Below are 17,592 nucleotides of genomic sequence, written 5' to 3'. Positions count from 1 at the left end.
TTTTTGTTTATGTGCACTGTACAGTATTTATTCAAGAAGACTGATCATCAAAGAAAGTCCGATTAATTTTAGTGAGTCGGTTCGTTTAGAAAATGTATGTGTTTGAAGCTCCCCAAAACTGTTCTGTCCCTCTCATATGAAGCACTGGGAAGGCTCATGTTAGTGAATCTGTTTGTTCAGAGTATTTGTTCAGTAGTCATTTACATGAATCGTATTAAAGGACGATTCATTTGAGTTTCACGCGTAATACACTGTTTTTACGTCTACTTATTCCTTGTTGAATATTTAGTTAAATGCTGCTGTTCACCACACTTTTCGACTCATTTATTTACATGGATGTGTTTACATTATCTCTTCAAATAGTGTTTATTACTGATAGTTAGATATATATTTTTAATGAAGTTAACTATTGTTAATAGCTTGTAGTGTAGTAACTATTTTTTGAAAGGCTAGCTTCAACTTTTCTCAGAGACAAAATAAGTAAATATGTTAAACTTACACATTATAAAATTATTTGATTTTATGATTTTAATAAATGATATGCTCTTCATGTTAATTTCCATGTACTCTAAGCTTATTTTCAGAATAAAATGCTTAGTCCTTATCCACCAGTGACTAAGCTTTACTTATTACACTAAACAACAACTAAAAATAACAGCATGAACGGGTCACATTATTAAAAATTTGAATTTGCAGGATTCACTTTTATTGTTAATACTTAATTATTTTTGAAACCAGATACTTTTTATTTTTACTTAAATAGTACTTTAAAGGTTGACTTTAACTTTTACTTAAATAATACATTTGTGTGGTATCTTTACTTTTACTTATGCATGGAAGTTGAGTACATTTTCCACCACTTGTGCTGCAGGTTCGCAACCAGACTCTTTTTTTTTTTCTCCCCAATTTTTAATGCCCAAATCCCAATGCGCTCTAAGTCCTCATGGTGGTTTAGTGACTCGCCTCAATCCAGGTGGCAGAGGAAAAATCTCAGTTACCTCTGCGTCTGAGACTGTCAATCCACGCATTTTATCACGTGGCTTGCTGAGCGCATTACCGTGGAGACGTGGTGCACATGGAGGCTTTGCTCTATTCTCTGCAGCATCCACGCACAACTCACCACGCGCCCCACCAAGAGCGAACCACATTATAGTGACCAGGAGGTTACCCCATGTGACTGTACCCTCCCTAGCAACCGGCCAATCTTGTTACTTGAGGGTTGTAGTCAGCGTCTTTACTCGCTGAGCTACCCAGGCCCCTCAGACTCAGGTTTGAGTATTTCTGTAACTGCTGATCTCCTGGGATTTTCACGAACAACAGTCTCTAGAATTTACTCAGAATGGTGCCAAAAACGAAAAACATCCAGTGAGTGGCAGTTCTGCAGATGGAAATGCCTTGTTGATGAGAGAGGTCAACGGAGAATGGGCAGACTGGTTCGAACTGAAAGTAAGGCTACAGTAACTCATGTAACCACTCTGTATAATTGTAGTGAGCAGAATAACATCTCAGAATGTACAAAATGTCGATCCCTGAGGCGGATGGGCTACAACAGCCGAAGACCACAGCAGACACTTTATTAGGACTATAGTGTTCCTAATAAAGTGCTCAGTGAGTGTAGAGTACATAACTGTTAATGCAAATGAGGGATAATCTGATCTATTCTTCAGGTGTTTCCTCAGACTAGGCATATTACAGTTCTTAGGGTCTTTAGATTCAAGTCACCAATCATGTGGCATTTGACAACTTAATAGTTCCCATAAAAGTTCACAAGCTAGGGCAGGCTTCTCACCTTGATAAATGACTACACAATGAAAAATGCAGGCTTCTGCTTAAAGACAGGCATTTAGTATGTTATTAATTATTTTTTATGCTCAGCCTACCAAATACTGAGAGCCAGAACGACTATATGCTTCTTAATTTGTTTAAATTGTACAGTGATTTTAACGGATGTGCTAATGCATACAAACTAGTTGACAGTTTAAAAAATGTAATTCTGTGATAATAAACTCACCATCATGCCATTCCAAACTTGTATAACTTTTTTTTCAATACAATGGCAGTGGGTTGTGCCTCACGTTAAAGCTTAAAAAGGATCCAAAGTACCATAAAAGCAGAAAGAAAAAAAAGCAATATATTTAAAATGGTTAAAGCACAACGAAAGTGAAAAATATCTGAACTGTATAGCAAGTAGACACTATTTTGACAACACAGACCTGCATGATATACAGATTGCTGAATAAGTGTAACAAATATTCTAATATCAAACTGGAAAGGTTAGATCTGACCCTGATAATACTGACTGTGATAAGGAAAAAATGTTTATACAGTGTTCACATTGCTCATTACAGTGTTTATAAGACACTGACTGTGCAAGCGAGTGAGACTGTTATTTCTGTGTGATATCTGGGATGGTGTAAATCAGTTAGACATGCCAAGCAGAGATGGAAGAGAGCTGAATCTTGGCCAACAGCAACCTCGCAGCAGGGGATGAGAAAACTCAAAATGGCACAGACAGAATGTGAGAGAGAGAAAATGCAAAATGGATGTTATTTCACATATATAAATATCCGATGTACACTGATTTTATGCACCTGTTAGTAATGGGTAAAGCTGAAAGAGCCAAATGTCCACATACCTTTGGCCATGTAGTGCTTTACTTATCCATTGCATCTGGAGAGCTATATGTGCCGTGTTAACAGATTGGGTTGAGGATGTAAAATAAGCATGTTACTGTATGAATGAGTGATGCATTTCCTGTATGGGATGCCTTGCACATACAGTTGTGCCAAATGTAATCAGTCATAGTAGATCATAGTAGTCTGGTACGGTTGGCTACACAACATGCATGATTATCTATACATTTTTTCTTGTGTATGAACTGATTTAATTCAAAGAAATGCTTAATGTTTTTACATGTCTGTAATTGATTTGAGAACGGGCACACCCTGTCTTTGGCTATACACAGCCTAAGGGCCAGTTCTTTGGAACATACTGTATCCTTTTAAATGGCTTTTTAATGAAGGACAAATTTGACTCTGAACCCTTCTGTGTTCTCTTTTTTTCCCTAAAAGCCAGATGATTGGCCTTTTACTTTAGTTCAGTTTCTTTTAAACTCTCCAGTCAGGTTTTGATTTAAACTTAAAGGAAGGAAGAGTGAATACTCAGTTTTGACAAAGGAAATCAGTAGGAATTTAATATTTGATTTAAATATATGTACAGATGATTTAAACTGTACTGCTGCCAGAATGTAGGCAGCTGTCTCCAAAATCAATGTTTTCCAGACTGTGAGACAACAAAATGTCCATTTCCAAAATTGCATAAGACAGACTTCAAAAATGTTAGGCCCCTCTGAGTGTTAAACAGGGGCCATTTACGCTTGAGCCAGTGGTGGTAGCAAAATAGCTCTCTGAAAAAGGAAGGTTGTCCAAATGCTTAAATCTGTTTCCACAGAGATGTGAGATAAGTACGCAGGGCACTTTAGAGTTTGTCCAAAAAAGAAGGTCAGTTTCCTGGTGAATCACCCTGAAAGTAAATATCTGCATCCCAGATGATGGAGTAAGTCACTAAACTTGTGAAGTGAAGGTCAATTATGCAGACAATACAAACATGAACTTTCTTACAATCAGAAAAAAGCAGCACAGAAACAGTTTGTCAGAGCTGCTCTGTTGAAGTTGGCATTTAATTGGAAGAAACCCATTCAGAAAAGAAGAGTCTTATAGGTTTCGCCAATTTCTTGACAAGCTTCCAGATAAGCCTGAATCAGTCTAGTCTTGTCAGAGCTTCTCTACAATAAGTTAGCTAGGAGGATGTTTAAAGAGGTGACAAAATGAGTTTAAAAGGCCTATAATACAACACTATGTAACATGGAAAGTTTGAACACTTTCAGTCTTTTTCTTTATAAATAATAATATACAACATCTTCCAATCATTCACATTACAATGTCACAAATTTCACAACCGCACCGCACAGTATGGTGATCCTAGACACTATACAATGATTATTCATATTATGGCTAACATACATACAAATATACACATAAAGAAAGTCACTACAATGTAAGAACTTCTTTACTCATTCAAAGCAATGGCATTTCTAAAGTCAGAAGTTAAAACTTCTTTAAAAATATATAAATGAAATGGAGAGTATCATTGCAAAAATAAAATAATAATAAAAAATAAGGAAGGGGAAAAAACAGAAAACATCTCTTTATGAAAACATAACCAACGTGATTTTAGTGATTTTGAGTTCCTACAAAGAGTTCTCACAGCAGTCTATAAAGTATGATAGCAGCTATTCTGGACAGACTTAACGCAACACTGAAGGAGTTTCAAATTTGTTCAGAGTCATCAAATATAAAAAACAAAGGAGCAATTATGTTTTGACTCCCTGGCCAGCCAGTGAGACAACACTAAGCAACACATACACTCTTTACGTCAACACTGCGGTGGCTCTGAGGAAGGGTAACATCATTTCAAAGCCGCACAACGATTTAACACTTTCAGTGACCAGACACCTGCGTCATCGTCATGGCTGAGCGGCTGATTTTCATGCTGCCTTTTCTGGAATGCAACATTACTTAGAGTGAATAAAATGTCTTATCAAAAGACAACAAATTGTCTTCATAAAATCGAGTGCAATGCAGCATTAAATCCTCATCTCTGCATCATCACTGTGCTCTAGTGAGTGCTCTGTGGTGCTGATGATGGAGGTTGAGGGACCTTGAGTGACACCAAATGGGGAGACTGCTGGAGAACGTGCAGCAAGTGGGGACAGGGAAGGGGAGAAGCTAGGCGACATGGCAGCTGAGGAGATAGAGCCCTCATGGCTAATTGGTGAGCGCCTGAGAGTTGCCAAATGGTGGAACGTCCGTGCTATGGCTGGTTTAGGTGGGACGGATTTGGCTCCTGGATGAGCCACTGAGGTAATGAGGGGTGGCGGGTCAATTCTTGGCTTGGGGTCTGTCTTGAGTTTTGGTTGGAAGGGCCGCCGTGGATTGTTGGGGGGTAGGCTCTCATCTTTAAGCCTAGCAATCTCTGTAAAAACACTGGCTAAGGGTTGGAACTGGGGGCACCAGTTGAGAAGGTAGTCCCAGTTGTAGCTGCCTCTCAGTTCCTCATCACTTGCAACTATGGCTGTGAGGGACCCATCTACCATGGGTTTTCCATCCTCTGGGAATGCATAATCTTTTGGATGGGAAATGTTCAACCCTCGACCTACTCCAAGGTAGCCCCCACCTTCGTCTCGATAGACTGGGAGCTGACCAGAGAGCAGGGTACCACTGATGCTCCCCAGTTTTTTAGTTTTGAACCACTGGCTTGCATCAAGTGGCCCAGGTTCGCAAGAAATATCAGAGAGCTGGTCCGCATCCTGTTGGATTCCTGAGTCAGGGCCACGAGCAGAGATGTGCTCTTGCATTGATGAGGTGATGCTTGCAACTCTCGGGTATTCATTGATCATACGGATTTCGTCATCTTCTGCTGCTTCAGCAGATCCTCGTCCACTGGAGTGAGAGGGATCAAGGGAACCTCCTCGTGTGTAAGACCCTCCACCGGTTCCTTCTTCCTCACCGGTATATCCAGGAAGGGCCTGATGATAGATTCTGTCTCCCCCTGCGGGTTTAGACTCATCTAAATTCTGCAAAGCTGTTCCTGATGACACAGCACTATTTCCATTATCCTGCCCTTTCTTCTTGCGCCTTGATCTTACTACAGAAAGGGCCACAGCAATTATTACTAATAAGACGATTACTCCAAGAGAGGCAGCAATTATGCTCACAAGAAGGATGTTAAGGTCAGTTGCAAGACCAAAGGATGTGTTGGTGATGTCAATGGTGAGCTGAGCAGAAGCAACTCTTGAGGTATCAAGGGGGCTGTGAGCACTGACATCCATTGTCATTAGGCGGGTTTCTCTCTTTCCACCGCTTGAGCTGCTAGAGCTGTCCAACTTAAGGTAGATCACACCGGTGGTCTTATTCACATCAAAGTATGGAGAAATATTGGGGAAGGAGTAGAGGACAATACCATCCACACCACCATCCTCATCTTTGGCCTGTACTTGCCCAATGCTCTGACCTTTTTTGGCTCCCTCTGGCACTTCAAAGGAGAAGCCTGAAGAGGTGAAAACTGGATCATACTCATCCTCTCCTGTAACATAGACCTGCACAGTGACAGTGGCTGAATTGTTGCCTGCATCCACAGCCAAAGCGATAAAATTAAATGAGTTCACCTTCTCGAAATCAAACATCTGTTTTGTACGAACTTCCCCAGAGTTCTGATCTACTAAGAAAAGATCTTTTCCCAGGCTGGAGTGGTCTATTATGTAATATTTTAGCTGTCCATAAACTCCTGTGTCATAGTCAATAGCGTGCAATACAGTCACAGCAGAGTTGGGAGGCTGGTTCTCGCGAATACTGGTGGTTAAAGTTGAAATGGGAAAGAAAGGTCTGTTATCATTGACATCCTTGACCTCAACACTAATAGGGGCCAGTGCAAAATGACTATGGCCATCTGAGGCTTGTACTATAACCACATGAGAAGTCCGGCTCTCTCTGTCTAGTGGTCTTTGAAGCTTCAGTGCCCCAGTCCACTGATCCACCGAGAACAGTTTCATCTCATCTCCAGAGCTTATGCTGTACTGGATCTCTGCATAGGGAGCAGAATCAGGATCAGTTGCAGTCACACGTAAGATTTCAGTACCTGCTGCGACCCCTTCACTCAGAGCCACTATATACTCAGCTCTGCCAAAGACAGGAGGGTTGTCATTTACATCAGTGACCTTGATGATGGCCAGTACACTGGAACTGCATTGGGGAACACCACGATCCGAGACTGCAATGGTGAGGTTGTAGAGTGACAATGTCTCAAAATCCAGTCGCTCCACAAGGATAAGGGTTCCTACTGTCTGGAAACCTTGACCCTCTATGAAACGAACGCTACTTTCAATCTGGAAAGCATTTCCAACGTTCCCACTGGTGATTGCAAAATCAAAGCCAGAGTTTTCCTGAGACAGGTCTCCGTCAACTGCCTCTAAGGTCAGGATAGTGGCTCCCGGTAGCTGATCCTCAGGTACTGTGGCTCTGTATTCCAATTGATGGAATATGGGGGCATTATCATTGACATCTGTCAGCTGAACCTGGACTGTGGCAGAAGAGGACAGAGGTGGAATCCCTCCATCACAAGCTTCAATGACTACACTCACAGTGGGTTGCTCTTGGTCAAACTCTGCTTTCTGTCTAATGAAAAGTGTTCCTGTAAAGACATAGGAAGTGATTAACTTTTACAATGTATTGCAGGTGATTTTATCGCAATGATAATGGTTTAACTATAAGCAATATGATAAATCTATATCCACATATTTAGTGGAAACATCAGCTTTATACCATTTTTAGGATCAATATAAAACCCCTCCCTCGTTGATGACACCACTCGATAGGTGACCTTTCCATTATCTCCTGAATCCCGATCAGTGGCTGTTACTGTGATAACAGTACTTCCTGTTGGAGAATGCTCTGTAAGTGTTACCTGGAAAACAATAGGAACAACACAACTATTACTTTGCATTTTGGAGAAATGTTGATCTCAGTCAGCATTCATTTTCTTTGTATGAAAAAAATATGCAAAGAAAGTGAATGGTAACAGAGGCTCACATTGTGCCTAAAATCACATAAAAGGTATACAGATTTGGAACAACATGAAGGTGAGTAACTGATGACAGAATTTAAATTTTTAGGTAAACTCTCCCTTTAACTTTTTTACAGTGTTAACTTGTTAACAGCTATGATAGTAACAATGGTAGAAAAGTGATAAAGTCACCTGGTACAGATCTTGTGTAAATGTAGGTGCGTTATCATTTATATCCTCCACCAGCACAGTTAGATTGGCTTCACTCTGGTGCTTTGAATCTGAAGCTCGAATAGTCAATGTATACCATGTCCTCTCCTCAAAGTCCAATGGTGCTGTCAGAGACACACGGCCATTGTAGCGGTGGATTCCGAATTTTCCCTGTGATGGGGCGTCCAGCTGCAGAGAATAAGAAAGAACTGGGCCAGAATCCACATCATTTCCAGTAACCATAGTGATCTCAGTCCCGATAAGAGAATCTGGAAGAACAGAGAGGAAGAGAAGAGAGCAGAGACATGGTTTAGGAGTTAGATAAACATGTACAGTAATAAAAGGATCTCATGTCCTTCAAAAGACAAAGGTTGGGCAATTCAAGGTATTTACAACATTAATGATCAGGTGATGCTGCTTTTAGCTATTATTCCTTAGAACCTTTAACCAGCAGAAACGATTTAAGCTTCCAGCATTCACATTTATGTGTTTAAGGGCTACGTTTTCCAGTGAAGATACTGTAACATGTTTACTAATATTCATGACTTCTGACTACTTTATAACATTGCTGTAGTTTTGAATCCAACTACATAATATCAAAGTGAAAATAGCACGTTATGACTCTGTAGGTCAATATCTCAGATTGATCATAGGCAAAGCAGGTCACCTCAAACCATGAGATTCATCTGTGCAGAAGAGCAGTGCCAAAACACAAATGAAATAAAATGTTCCTCTGGAAGTTACTTGCAATTTTAGGTTTCAACCACAGATGTCGATAGAGAGTTCAAAGTTCTGTAGTGCAGCTTTAATAAGTATTTTTAGTTGGTACTTCCTACTTAGTATGATACTTCCTTTTTATATAGAGCCTGATACCTGTTTTTTTTTTGTTTGTTTTTTTTACAGTTTATTAGATTTATATGTTTTTATACTCTGACCTGTGAAAGACTTTGAGCTGCATTTTATTTATGAAAGGTGAGATAAATACAAAAAAGTAACAAAAATGGTTATTACACCACAGCTAATAAGAAGTAAAAAGTGTATGACAACCCTGACTTTAAGTTCTTTTAAATGGATAAGGAAGGGTCATAGGTCACTAGTTAGTTTACTTACTCTCTGGCACTCTAACTTCCCGCGGCACTGGGATGGTGGGACTGTTGTCGTTGAGGTCGACGATAATCACTGTGATGGTGGCAGTGCCTACTAGCTTGGGGCTGCCACGATCTGTGGCCTTTATCACCAGCCTGAAGCAAATTAGATGAATGATTAAATGTCAAGGAGAGATTAATGTGGAGCTTCTTTAAAGAGATAGTTCACCCAAAAATGAAAATTCTGTTATAATTTACTCCCCCTCATGTCCTTCCAAACCTTTATGACTTTCTTTCTTGTGTAGAAGAAAAAGGGTTTTCTTACATTATGTCAAAGCTGTTCTTTTCCATGCAATAAATGTGAAAGGTGACTACAGCTGTCCCTGGTCCCTATTCACTTTGATTGTATGGAAAAGAGCAGCTTGGACATTCTGTCAGGTATCCCCTGTAGTGTTTTTAACGTGAGAAAAAAGTAATATGGGTTTAAAATGTCATGAGGGTGAGTATATGATGAAAGAGAGAACAAAAATGTCTTTTATTTTCGATAAGATTTGTAAAACAACCCAAAAACACTAACAGACCCAAAAATGTGGTAAATTAAAATCACACAGCATGACAGGGGTCAGGGGAACATTTCAGACACAAAACACATGAGGGCTTGAAAACATCACACACACAAACTAAATAACACAAAGCCCAGAGAGGACAGTTACATTCCACAGAACAGAAGAAATAAAAGACCCGCAGAGCAATGACTTCACGGGCCAAAAAAACACAGCACACACACTAGTACACTCACTTGGCCTGCGTCCAGATTTCTCGGTCCATAATAGCCGCTGTAGTGATGCTGCCTGTCAGAGAGTCAATCTTGAAAAGACCACTTTGCCTGGAAGACTCGATGGAGTAAGTTACCAGACCGTTCTGACCCTGGTCAACATCCTCTGCCACAACCTAACGGATATATAAATCTTACCATACAATTGCAGACTATGTAAATATTATAGTCTTTTAAAAGAAAGTTGCTTGTAGAATATTACGGTTTTTAATATGCTTCTATTCTGCTGAAAGACCAACTTTGACCAGTATTAATTTTTTATGCAGGTACAGACTAAAGTGGACCAGCATAGCCATACCAAAACAGCTGGTGAAGCTGGTTGACCAATATAAACCAGCTGGTTCAGCTAGTAAAGAGGTCTGGTAGAAACATCAGCACACCAGCATTCAAAACACAACATACGCTGATTTTTTAGCACGACAATTGCCTTTGACCTTTAAAATGTACCAAAAATAAAGAGCCCTTGCCTGAATGATGGGAAAGTCATAGCCCTGTGCTTCATGCATATATGCAACATAGTTTTGTAGATGGAATCGTGGTAGGTTGTCATTTACATCCTGAAGAATCAGGTTGACAGCCATAAAGGAGTTAGATGATGTAGTTTCAGCCTTCACCACTAGGCGGAGTCTTGGCGTGTCCTCAAAATCCAGGCCATTGGAGCTCTGTACCCAGATTTCACCTGTGAACGCAGAGATGATGCATTGAAGTACGCCAACTGCCTGACATTGCAACAGGTTCTTTTCCTCTGTCTTTTTCTTTTTCATTGTAACTAACTTCAAAATTGTATATTCTTCCTAACTTCTTTTATGAGTTGAAAGACCCCAAGAAATCTCTTGATTTTCTGTGCTGTTCCTGTGCTGACGTATTGAAAAAAGAAGTGTGGATGGAACACATCTATGGGCTCTTTCCTTTTTAGTCGGTAGCAGGTTGTATTAGGGAAAGGGACGTTATCATTCAAGAGAGCATGTGACTGCACAAAAATCTGTGTAGTGTAACATGAGTCACCAATATTTTGGTTCATTTTCCTGGAAAAGGAAAAATTTAGTTTTTAGAGTACACTTGCTTCAAATTTAATAGACATGGACCAAAAGCCATAACACTCCAATTTCCAATTGGAGCATCTTGTACAAATTTTAGAGGCATTTCCTTTTGATTCATAATTCACAGGGTTTTCTCGTGACCTGTACTGGAGCTGATGCTGAAGGACTGAAATTTGTTCCCACTGAAGATGGTGTAAGTGATGCCATCGCGGCTGCCATCGGGGTGCTGAGCCTGAGCCTGCGCAACCACTGTGCCTGTGGGGGAAAATACACAAAAACTTCAATACTCGCTACATTCACTCAAGATAATGGATTGGCTTTTAGAGCAAACTTAGGAGCTGCACAAAAATGCCTGTGAGTGATAGTTTAAATATAATGTTGCCGTTTTCAACATAAAGTTGCTTGCTAAATTTTAGCCCTTAATTATCTCATTTCAGTTCTTTGAAAAATAGATAGATATTATAAAAGATTCCCTTTCACTGAAGGGTTTATTATCCAGTATGATGTGAGAATGTTAAATGTGATAGTAGGTTACAGTCTGAATCATCAAATCAATATTGAAACTATGTAATTCTCTACCTACCTTTAGCTGCATTCTCCAGGATACTAACATCTCTGGCGGTGCGAGAGAATCGAATGCCCTTGTAGTCTTGCTCCTTCACATAGATGATCACCACCCCTAGAGAAGATTGGGGAGGGCTGCCCTGATCCATAGCCTCCACTATGAGTGTGCGCTGGGTTTGCATCAGGGTCTGCAGCTTCTCTGTGGTCTGGACCTCTCCTGTAAGTGAATTAATAGCAAAACCCTGCACAGGCATCGCAAACCTGTAGAACACAGACCCGTTGGCTCCAAAGTCCTTATCTTCTGCTCTCATGGTGGCCACCACCTGATGCGTGGACACACTTCCACTAGACACATTAATGACAAGTGGATCCTGGATGAAGAATGGTGCATTGTCGTTGACATCCAGGATGGTAACTGTTACCAGGGCTGAGGTGTTGCGGGGTGCGGCAGGTGATAGGTCAACTGCATAAACTTGGAAGGTGTAAGAAGCTCTTTTTTCTCTGTCCAGGGGTGATATGGTTGTGATTCGCCCTGTGTCTGGGTCTATTGTGAATGCACCTTTGGTGTCTTGGCTTAGAAAGTACAGGATCTGACCATTCTCACCCTCATCCACATCTGTTGCAGTCACATCCAGCACCACCTTACCTACAGCAGTATCTTCTGAGACATCAATAGTGTAGCTACTGCTGCCAAACTTGGGGCTGTTGTCATTTACATCAAGGACATTGACCTCCACAGTGGCGGTGCTGCTAAGGGAGGGACTACCATGATCTTGGACCACCACCTCCAGGGAATAACTGTTCTTCCTTTCCCGGTCCAGAGGTCTGGAGGTCAAAAGAGCTCCAGAGGAACTGTCAAGCTGAAAGTCACCATCTGGATCTCCAGCTATTGAAGAGCAATACAGAGACATAACATTTGTTAATATTAGCCTGCTGGAAAAAAAAACTGTTTAAACCAGGCTAAGATGTTTTTTTTTTGGTCTTAGATGGTCTCCAAACTTGGTCAGGCTAATCTGGTTTGCTGATTTTAGAAGGCGTTTGGGCACGTGTCATCTGGTCAGGCTTTAAAACCAGTTAGCCAACCAGCTAAACTAACTGAACACCATCTTATCCAGGCTGAAAGATCAGCTAGATCAGATGAAGACCATCTTAGTCAGGCTGGGAGACCAACTAGACCAGCCAAAGACCAGCTAGGCCAGGCTGGGTGACCAGCTTGGCCAGGCTGGGTTCCTGGCTAGACCTGCTAAAGACTAGATTGGCAGGGCTGGGAGACTAGCTAGACCAGTTTAAGACCATTTTTGGAAAGACTGGGAGACCAGCTAGTCCTGTTAAAGGCCAGCTTGGCCAGGCTGGGTTACCAGCTAGACCTGCTGAAGATTAGAATGGCAGGGCTGGGAGACCAGCTGAAGACAAATTTATCCAGACCGGTAGACCAGCTAGACCAGATTAAACAAGCTAAAACCACCTTAGGTTATTTTATGGAGTTCTTTCAGCAGGGTAAGTGGTACATCCTTCTTTTTAGAAAGAAATCATTAAGACTGAAGTTTTAACATTAAACAGTAACATATGCCTTTATCACAGATAATTCAAAATGATTGAAAATGTCATATATTTCAAAATGTATATGATGTGTAAATCTACAGGAAAAAGCTCTTCTTATTTTTCTTCTTCTTTATATTGCTCAGTAAAAACAATAAAAAGTCATAGTTTTACCACTGATCTTGTATTCCAGTCGGCCACTGTCTCCAGTGTCCTGATCCGTGGCTTTGAGGGCAAATAGCTCCACAGGCTCTAGGTTCTCAGGAACCTCCAGACTGTATTGTTGCCTCCCAAAAGCAGGAGCATTATCATTCTCATCCAGCACAGTGATGTGCACTTTGGCCTTGGCAAAGTTAGGGGGTATGCCACCATCCTTTGCATACACTGCCAAACACAAGACATAAGTATGATTACTAAGTTCCTAAGTTCATTATGAGTAATGATTATCAGGTATAATATTCAATAAAGTTGATTTTTAAGTACCCGTTACAGTGTAGTGGTCCTTCATTTCCCTGTCTAGGACCTGGGTGACAGATATTACACCTGTTTCTGGATTAATTATAAATCCATCCTCAGTCACTCCACCATATGTCACCAGGCCATTAGTTCCTGCAACACAGTCATTAAAACCAGATATATATAATCAATAATTCTGTTCAAAATGATGTGCAATATCGTGATTGTCGACTTAATTGATAGCTATCATTGGAATGGAACACCACCTTGCAGTATACGCGGTTTATTGCCTACAACTTTTTTTGTTTTTGTTTTTTTTAAGTGAAACTCTCACATTATGGTACATTCACAACATGTTGTACTGTAATTACGAGATGACAACTTAGACGTTAACATCTATCGTTGATATTACTTCCGGGTAATTCATCACACTGGAAATGGAATGTCAATGTGGGTATTTTATATATTGTAGGAATACCGAAATTTAATAGGTAAACTAGTTACACTATGCATGCAGAAATGTTATATATTGTGTGAAGTATACATACTATATATACCAGAAAAATAAAAGTAGTTAGTATGCTATTCTGAACATATCATGTGACTTGTAACAATCTACAAAAAGCCTCCCTTATTTCAGAATTAAGAAATACATTCTGACTGTACAGGAACTAGTGAATAACCTAATTTTCATTAAAACAGATGTGTACAATGTCATAAAATATTCAGGTTAAAACCTTTTCATCTTGCTTTTAACACAGCATACGTTTCATTAGTAGTTCAATTTGCTGATTCAGCAGCCGAGTCTTGGTCCACAAAATGAACATAAACAAAGACCAAAGACATACGGATGCCAGATTGCGTGCAAAGTCAGCTAGCTTTGGCATGAGCACCTGCTTACTCAATTAATAGTTCCTGGAGAATGTCTTTACAATCTCTCTCTTTTATACTCTCTCACTCTGCCCAGGGGGCTTAGAATGAGTCCTGCATACCCTCCACAGGAAACGTTCAAAGAAAACATTGCCCTCACCACAACACAACATAACAGCTTTAACCAGATGGCAAAGTTTTCAGACACAGGCCATGAATATTTGAACAGTTGGAATACCCTAGTAGTAAAGGTACATTTAACACATGGTTTAATGCATAAAGTAGTCAAATATCACTCACCGTGATCCCGGTCTGAGGCGGAGACCTTTAGTATGGTTGTTCCTGCTGGCTGGTTCTCTTTGATATGAGCTTCAAATTCAGTCCTTTCAAACCATGGTGCTTCATCGTTTACATCAATCACCTGGATAGACAGCATCTGAGTGATGGAGTGTTGGGGTATGCCGTGGTCCTCAGCAACAATGGTAAGGTTGTAGCTCTCTTGCTCCTCACGATCCAGAGGTTTCAGGATGGAAAGAGAGCCTGGAGATTAGGAGAAGAGAAAAACATCTCTAAATCGCCTGCTTGAGGGGTTCACAGTATTGCATTGTACTCAGTTGCTCTGTGGTTTAACAGAAAGAAACCCTTTAAAGAGGGGACATCTCTCCTATACAGTGGACTCAATGAGTATTTGGACACTTAAAGGAATTGTTTACCTATTATTTGCTCACCCTCATGGCATTACAAACCCGTATGACTTTCTTATGTGGAACACAGGAGGAGATGTTTTAATGAATAACGCATCTGTTGTGCGTCTGTCTTTTCAATACAACTGTAGTGGATTGTGGTTAAAAAAAAATAAAAAGGACCCAAAAGTATCATAAAAGTAGTCAATGCCACTTTGCATCATATTCCAAGTCTTCTGAATGCATACGATAGATTTTGGTAAGAAACAACCTGAAATGTAAGACATTTTGCATTGAAAATCATAATATCTGTTGTGCATTTGATTCATTTTTTGGATCCTTTTTTAAGCTTTAAAGTGAAGTGCCCTCCACTGCCTTTGTATTGAAAAGACAGACTATGATATTCATGAAAACATCATAATTAGGAAAGTCATGGTTTGAAACAATATGAGGGTAAATGATGACAGAATTGTATTTTCTGGGTGAACTATCCCTTTAAGCCACAATCAAAATGTCTGAATTTGTATTGATTTTTAATAAAGTCGCATCTGCAAAAAATTGCTACCAGACTTTTCCTAAGATGTAACTTTTCTTAGCTATTTTTTGATTACTATTAACCAACTGCTCCCAAGGTAATCTTTAGGTGTGGTGCTGGTACCAAGGCACAGCGATGATATCAGATTGTAATATCATGGTCCTTTCATATACAGTATAGCATGGTACTGAATAAAAGACTACAATGGTCCTACCATGATCATGTCCAAAAACTATTTTGTCACTGTTTGGTACGTTTTCGTCAGTGTATGGTTTTAGCATTAAACTTCAAGGGCTTATTCATCTTTATTACTCCCCTGTTAACATGTACCTGAGATTCCAAATTTGAAGAATGTGTTCATGCAAAATAAAAAGTCAAACACAATATCCAAAGCTCATAATTCATTTTAAGCTTCCTTCATTCTGTTTTTCTCCTCAGATTGGCTCATCCAACTGGAACTTGACAAAGAAGATTTTTGCTGACCAGCTGCTATGAAGAGCAGGGTCTTGAGTTGTTATTTTGGATCCATTATTGAACCGTTCCAGCATTACCTCTGTGCAATGCTGTCATGAGCTAAAGCTCGAGCGAGGGTCAGTCAGAATTAAAAACACCCCTGCGGTTCATATGGCAACTTGAATGCTTGCTGACTGCAAAATATTATTGTGTGTTTGTGCGGCCTCTTTTCTTATTTATAGCCCACCTACAGTAACACACAGTAGCTTTAAAAACATCATTGAGATGTTTAAGATTGTTTCTGCTTCTGAACACGGTAGCTCTGGTTTTGTGCTTAACATCAATCTCTTCGCACAGTAAAAATAGTGTTAAGTTCTACTCCCAGCGTCTGGCTAATATCAGTTTATTTACATTTGTTGTGACTTTACCTTGCATTTTAACCTAACTTTATTTCTCGGGTGAATTTTGCATGTAGCTTGTTCCTGATTTAAAGCAGAAATTAAATAAATAAGTTGCCTCCAAAATTAAAATTATATCTTTCAAATCTTTAAAAAAAGGCAGAATGTCTGTCCACAGAACTCTTTTCCATACAATGAAAGTGAATGGTGACCATGACAGTTTAGCAATATTGTAAGTGAATAGCGACTTAAATTCCAGTCTATTCCTGAATCTAAGCTATCGTATGGCTTTCACACATTTGGAATAAGTTGTACAGACTACTTTTATAAAATAAATGTGGTGCTTTTTTGCCCTTTTTGGAGCTCGACCCCTTCGTCCCCATCCACTTTCATTGTATAGAAGACATTAAGAAAGTAGCCACGACATTCTACAAAATTTTTCCTTTGGTGTTCCATGGAAGAAAGATATTAATACAGGATCGGAACAAATGAAGGTGCATAAATGATGACAGAATGTTCATTTTTTAGAGTGAACTACCCATTTAAACACTAGCCTACATCACAAACCATTTGACTATACTGAAAAGAAAATCATCTACAGCTGGTCGGTCAATTAGGTGTCTTTGTCTTTTTAATCGAATTTTGCGTGAGCTGTAGCCTATATGGTCATTTTCATGGATGATGGAGAAATTTCTGGCTAATGGATATTTCCAACTCCAAATCAAAGAGGTGTGGTTAACAGGGCCAAAATAATGTCCTTCATGAATAAACCCTTCAAGAAAATGACCTTTTCCTGCTAGATTACTTGGGTTTTGACGAAATGGCCCATAATGCAGCGTGGTGTGAGGAGACATTTTTCAAATAGAGTTAAAGGGATAGTGCATCCTCAAAATGAAAATTCTGTCATCATTTACTTAGCAGAATTGACAGAATTTTCATTATTGGGTTTACTATTCTTTATGGGTGCTTTCACTCTTGGATCAAACCCAAGTTAGTTTCGCTGGTCTCTGTTGACATCATATTATTCGAATTCAAACTGCGGTCCGAATACGTCATCAATGTAAGTACAAGCGGCAGCTTTTTTATCACTGTAACTATGTAACAAGAAGACATCAATTTCACTATGTTATTAAATTACTCTTTGTGTTTACCACCAAAACTTTACATGCACAGAACGAAACTAGTGTTTGTCTCCAGCAGATGCAATGATGTGCAATGGTGTGATGAATGTGATGTGATTTGTCTGCTGCGAGCCCCCAGATGCATTACAAGAAATGTGAAGAATGTGAGCTGCTCTCTAAATG

At 39.8% G+C, this 17,592-nt stretch overlaps 1 protein-coding gene across 1 annotated transcript in view; it reads right to left on the bottom strand.

The window, feature by feature from the left end:
- Window positions 1-3,174: 3,174 nt before the first annotated feature.
- LOC127636375 (protocadherin-16-like) overlaps window positions 3,175-17,592 on the bottom strand; it is a 101,654-nt gene continuing 87,236 nt past the window's right edge. The window contains 11 exon segments of the mRNA XM_052116824.1: window positions 3,175-7,248; window positions 7,380-7,521; window positions 7,813-8,099; window positions 8,941-9,071; window positions 9,715-9,866; window positions 10,218-10,429; window positions 10,932-11,045; window positions 11,374-12,240; window positions 13,068-13,277; window positions 13,377-13,502; window positions 14,520-14,759. Of these exon segments, the coding sequence (XP_051972784.1) occupies window positions 4,646-7,248; window positions 7,380-7,521; window positions 7,813-8,099; window positions 8,941-9,071; window positions 9,715-9,866; window positions 10,218-10,429; window positions 10,932-11,045; window positions 11,374-12,240; window positions 13,068-13,277; window positions 13,377-13,502; window positions 14,520-14,759 (5,084 nt within the window). The 3' untranslated portion in view covers window positions 3,175-4,645.

This window comes from Xyrauchen texanus, chromosome 44, assembly GCF_025860055.1.
Source record: "Xyrauchen texanus isolate HMW12.3.18 chromosome 44, RBS_HiC_50CHRs, whole genome shotgun sequence".
Taxonomy (NCBI): Eukaryota; Metazoa; Chordata; class Actinopteri; order Cypriniformes; family Catostomidae; genus Xyrauchen; species Xyrauchen texanus.
Note: the sequence above shows the minus strand (reverse complement) of the source record. Positions and strands in the feature narration are given on the sequence as shown.